Source organism: Schistocerca cancellata, chromosome 7 (genome assembly GCF_023864275.1).
Source record: "Schistocerca cancellata isolate TAMUIC-IGC-003103 chromosome 7, iqSchCanc2.1, whole genome shotgun sequence".
Taxonomy (NCBI): Eukaryota; Metazoa; Arthropoda; class Insecta; order Orthoptera; family Acrididae; genus Schistocerca; species Schistocerca cancellata.
This window is the reverse complement of record NC_064632.1, coordinates 116,993,624-116,999,623: the sequence shown is the minus strand read 5'-3', so window position 1 is coordinate 116,999,623 and position 6,000 is coordinate 116,993,624. Positions and strand designations below refer to the sequence as shown.

The window sequence follows — 6,000 nt, the reverse complement described above, 5'->3', positions numbered from 1 at the left end:
TGAGGAGCCCAGAAACAACAATATAAAAAGATGATAAATAGCATTTGAATGATCCTCAGGAGTTCACATTGATGACTGGTTTCTGAATATGAATGATAGAGTTACAAGGATGATTCAGCTGAGTGGTTTTAACAGCCGATTAGTTAGTAGATTGCTTTTTAATTCAGTCAGTTTTTTCAGCTGAATGAAACAACCAAGTGAAAGTATTCTCTGCAACCAAGCCAGCTATATGTGTGTTTTTCATTCACTATCCAGGTTTGAGTGGTTTCACTTAATGTGAGACAACTGACTGACACACAAGTCTCTGGCAGCTACATCTGTTATATGATTGTTTTCACTCAGTCTCTGGATTTGAATTATTTACCTTTTTTCTGTTTGGGCACGTGACATAACCGTTGGCAGCTCCCTACTGCCATCCAGCATGCAGGGGCGAACTGCTACTACTGCAGTTCCAAACTGCACCAGTGCAAGGTGGTGACCTAGCCGCTGGCTCATTGTTGGGAACCACAGTAGCATACCAACCACTTCTTCAAGTGCTCTGTGCTCTTTGTGGCAGCAGGAGGCTGTCGTGAAGCACAGGAGACTCATGCATGATCTCAAAGGGCAAGAACCAGTTTTCAATTAGCTGAGATCACATCTTTTCAGTGAAACAGAATGAAAAACAGTTGCTAAAATTTAGCAATGTTCCTCCTTCTTCCAGTACCCCTAAGGCACTTTTATCCTCAACTTTATATCCCCAAATATGCATCAGTGTAGTTAGTTACTTTTAATTGTATCTGGAACCATTTAATCCACAGCAAAACATTAATCAGTTTTAAGTGATGAAAATAAGAATTACTCTCTTCAGTACATAATATATATTTTAAAAAAGATGTTGTGACTTACCAAACAGGAAAGCGATGGTAGATAGACACAATAAACACACACACACACACACACACACACACACACACACACACACACACACACACACAAATATCAAGCTTTTGCAACCCACAGTTGCTTCATCAGGAAAGAGGGAAGGAGGGGGAAAGACGAAAGGATGTGGGTTATAAGGGAGAGGGTAAGGAGTGCGGATGGATATCTGTGTCTGTGCGAGTGTATACCTGTCCCTTTTCCCCCTAAGGTAAGTCTTTCTGCTCCCAGGATTAGAATGACTCCTTACCCTCTACCTTAAAACCCACATCCTTTTGCCTTTCCCTCTCCTTCCCTCTTTCCTGATGAAGCAACCGTGGGTTATGAAAGCTTGATATTTGTGTGTGTGTGTGTTTTTTATTGTGTCTATGTACCAGCACTTTCCCGTTTGGTAAGTCACAGCATCTTTTTTAATATATTTTGCCCATGTGGAATGTTTCTTTCTATATATATAATAGAGGGAAACATTCCACGTGGGAAAAATATATCTAAAAACAAAGATGCTGTAACTTACCAAAGCGTTGGTATGTTGATAGAGACAAAAAACACACAAACAAATTACAAGCTTTCACAACCCACGGTTGCTTCATCAGGAAAGAGGGAAGGAGAGGGAAATATATATATAACAAGCTTAGGTCTTCGTGGCAAATGAATCTGCTCCAGCCCTGAATTCCTGAACCAATACACCAATAACCTGAAAACAGCTTTCACATCCCGCAACTACCCTCCCGACCTGGTACAGAAGCAAATAGCTAGAGCCACTTCCTCATCCCCTCAAACCCAGAACCTCCCACAGAAGAACCCCAAAAGTGCTCCACTTGTGACAGGATACTTTCCAGGACTGGATCAGACTCTGAATGTGGCTCTCCAGCAGGGATACGACTTCCTCAAATCCTGCCCCGAAATGAGATCCATCCTTCATGAAATCCTCACCACTCCACCAAGAGTGTCTTTCCGCCGTCCACCTAATCTTCGTATCCTCTTGGTTCATCCCTATGAAATCCCCAAACCACTTTCCCTACCCTCTGGCTCCTACCCTTGTAACCGCCGCTGGTGTAAGACCTGTCCAGTGCACCCTCCCACCATCACCTACTCCAGTCTTGTAACCCCAAAGGTGCACATGATCAAAGGCAGAGCCACATGTGAAAGCACCCACATGATTTACCAACTGACATGCTTACACTGTGAAGCCTTCTATGTTGGAATGACCAGCAACAAACTTTGCATGAACGGACACAGGCAGACAGTGTTCGTTGGTAATGAGGATCACCCTGTGGCTAAACATGCCTTGGTGCACGGCCAGCACAGTGTTACACCGTCCAGGTTATCTGGATTCTTCCCACTAACACCAACCTATCAGAACTCCGGAGATGGGAACTTTCTCTTCAATATATTATCTCTTCCCGTTACTCACCAGGCCTCAAACTCTGCTAATTTCAAGTTGCCGCTACTCGTACCTCACCCGTCATTCAACAACATCTTTGCTTCTGTACTTCCGCCTCGGCTGATATCTCTGCCCAACCTCTTTGTATTTACATATGTCTGCCTGTGTCTGTATATGTGCGGATGGATATGTGTGTGTGCGAGCGAGTGTATACCTGTCCTTTTCTCCCCCTAAGGTAAGTCTTTCCGCTCCCGGGATTGGAATGACTCCTTACCCTCTCCCTTAAAACCCACATCCTTTCGTCTTTCCCTCTCCTTCCCTCTTTCCTGTTGAAGCAACCGTGGGTTGCGAAAGCTTGATATTTGTGTGTGTGTGTTTTTTATTGTGTCTATATGCCAGCGCTTTCCCGTTTGGTAAGTCGCAGCATCTTTTTTTAGTATATTTTTTCCCATGTGGAATGTTTCTTTCTATTATATATAATGTTTATTTTAACTTAACATGTCCCCTGCAGATGTCTTCACTTACCCCAATGGGTAGGGCTACCCTCCAGGGTATACGTGTGCCCTTGTTGTACACCCCTGCTTTAGTTCAATTAATGAAAGTACTACAGATTGGTTTCACTCAGATGAGTGAATGGGTAGCTCAGTGAGCAAAAACCCTAAAGAGTGGTTTCAATTTAAAGAATGAATACAAGATTCAACCAACTGGAAAAAAACACAGATTGGTTTCATTTTAAAATAAAAAATGAATAATTCAATCGATATGAAAAACTACAGTGGCCTGAATCAATTGTTTTCACTCAGGTGCTCACACAGACTGCATACATTCGAAAGAAATGAATTAATAGTCTAACTGACTGAATTGATTGTTTTCATTTGATTGCTCCCATAGACTGGTTTCCTTCAAAAGAATGAGTGACTAATTCAGCCAGTACATAAAACTACAACCATATGAATCTGTTGTTCTCCAGCAGTTGACTGAATCAATTGTTTCAACTCAGTTGTTCTCATCGCTATAAAATTGTGCTATAACTTTGTCAAGGAAAACCTAAAAAACCTAACTTACATTATGCTTGTAGTAGATGTCAATATTTGCATTTCATGGTACAATTTGTTGTTGTGGTCCCTGAAGAATGTTGCAGCTGGTGGACATTGACTTTATTCAGATTTTCACTGCAGACAATTAGTTGGATTATAAGCATGACTGTAAGCATTCACATGCTTGGTGACACTTTGAGTGACAGTAACATCACGCTCTCTCTCTTCCAAAAAGGGTGGTGATAACGCAAAAGAGGCAGTGAAAGTAAGAATCAAATATTAGTTGGTTACATTGTATGAATTTATTTATAAATGGTTTGCTAATGAAAAGGTAATGCCTATTTTATGTGAATTTCAGATATAAATCTTTTGTTGATGCCATTTTAGCTGCTGCACCCAGTTATAAGTTTACAGTAGTATGTACAGTACTTTCTATTGTATTGTAAGTGACAGCACACTACTTTTGTGGATGACTGACTGTTAGACAAATATTTTTAAATATTTGCTTAGGTAATGGAGTCAGCTAACCTCTTTGAAAGAAACACAAGCATTGCATTCAGAAACACCACCAGCTTGTGCAGTGTGCTACTGATGACCAGAATTTGAGAAATCGTGACTAATTCAGTATTTGTAGAAAATGTTGTTATATTAATTGCAGTTTGATATTCCCTGTTATTATTTGTAATTAAATAATGAAGTATAATAATAATAATCATTATTATTATAGTAGAAAATCAGGATGAAATGTAACAATATTATGAAAAGGACAGTTGCTACTCACCATACAGCATAGATGCTGAGTCGCAGATAAGCACAACAGAAAGACTGTTGGAAAGTGTGCTGCTGGTCAACAAGGCTTTTGTCAAAAATAGACAACATGCACACAAACACACACTGACACAAACGCAACTCACACACACGTAACCACAGTCTCTGGCAGTTGAAGCTAGATGGCAAGCAGCAGCACTTGATGGGAGAGGCAGCTGGGTGGTGGGGGTAAGGAGGTTGCTGAGGGGGGGGGGGGGGGGGGGGGACACCAAAGACTGAGGGTGCATTGGTGGTGGTCCACCAATGCAGCCTCAGTCCTCAGTCTTTTTTATTTCTCTCCTTTTCAGCTAACCCCCTCCCCCCCATCCTCCGTCAACCTCCCAACTGCACCTAGCTGCCCTAGCGTCTCTTCACTACATCCGTACATGCTCCCACAAGCACCACTTTACCGTCCTGTCCTGTGCCCCTACTCTGCTCTCTCCCCCCCTCCCCACCTCAACCTCCTCCTTACCCCCACCACCCAATTGGGTCTCCCATCATGCGCTGCTGCACACAGTCTGGCTTCACCTGCCAGAGACTGTGGTTATGGGTGTGTGTGAGTTGCGTTTGCGTCAGTGTGTGCATCAGTGTCTATTTTCGACGAAAGCATCAGTGGCTGATAGCCCATTTTCCGACAGTCTTATTGTTGTGCCCATCTGTGACTCAGCATCTCTGCTATATGGTAGAGTAGCAACTGTCCTTTTCATAATATTGTTGTATTATTATAGTAGTTATATTGTCTGAGTGGCATAAAATATTGTTGACGCTGCTGTTATGTACTCTAATCCTTTACAGCGAAACATTGTTATTTTTAAGAGAAATCGTTGTTTCCTTTTAAATAATGTCTTTACTGCCAGAGTATGTTGTAGTAGAAGTTGACTACTTTTGATCACTAAACCTCGAGTGCTTCTGGTAATTGTTACAGGCAGTCACAGGTAGCACAGGCACTTCGTGTGTTCTGAGGATGTTGAGAAGCGAAGAGCTGTGGCACTCTGATGCTGGTCCCCCTCCACTGGCCCAGCTTGCTCTCTCCCAGTCACTAGCAAACTTTGACCTTGTGCACTTACACCGGCAGCTAGCAACAGCACTGCAGATGATGATGGCATTCAGTATGAGGCTGCCACGACCAATTGCAACACTTTTTGACACAATGGTAAGTGCTCTCTCTCTCTCTCTCTCTCTCTCTCTCTCTCTCTCTCTTTCTTTCTTTCTCTCTTTTGATTAGGAGAGATGTGCAGGTTGTTTTCTCTTAATTCAAAGTTAGTATTTTGTGGTTGTTTCTTTTTCTTCACGTACAACTAAGTAAACTTTATTGCTCAACTTTGTACCCCCAACTATGCTTAGTAGGTGTGAATTATTGGCCACTCCAAAAAAACATTCTACTGCCAGAGTCATCAGAAAGAGAGGACAAAGCTTACCCGGAAATTAAATTTCTCATTTTTTTATTTTTTTATTTTGTGTTTTATTTTTTAAGCACAGTTACATGAAAAACTTTAATGGCAACAGATACAGTGATGTATGAGCTATTTTTTGACATAATCACCAACAAAAATGAGACCTTGTCACATTGTGGAATCAGCGTTTGTATTCCTGTGTCATAGAAGTCTGCCCTTTGGAAGGGACCACTTGGAACACACTTTTCTGAACATCAGGCACTTACTGATAGTTCCATCCAACAAGGATTGCATTATCTGTGGAAAATGATGGCTGAGATCCATAAATGTGAAGTGATGGTTTTCCGTTATGTGCTGTTTCACCCAGCTCCACAAGGTCATCATTGATGAGGGACATGTGCCCATGGCCCTCTTCAATATGGATGCTTTGATGACCTTCGAAAAATTCCCTTCACCATCAGTG

The 6,000-nt window shown here is 41.9% G+C and overlaps 1 protein-coding gene across 2 annotated transcripts in view; it reads left to right on the top strand.

The window, feature by feature from the left end:
- The window catches only part of LOC126092071 (rab3 GTPase-activating protein non-catalytic subunit), a 217,495-nt gene that overhangs the window by 175,098 nt on the left and 36,397 nt on the right, over positions 1-6,000 (top strand). For both annotated transcript variants that reach the window (XM_049907488.1, XM_049907490.1), the window contains exon 21: positions 5,069-5,296. In XM_049907488.1, coding sequence (XP_049763445.1) covers positions 5,069-5,296 — 228 coding nt within the window. The remainder of the gene's footprint in view (positions 1-5,068; positions 5,297-6,000) is intronic.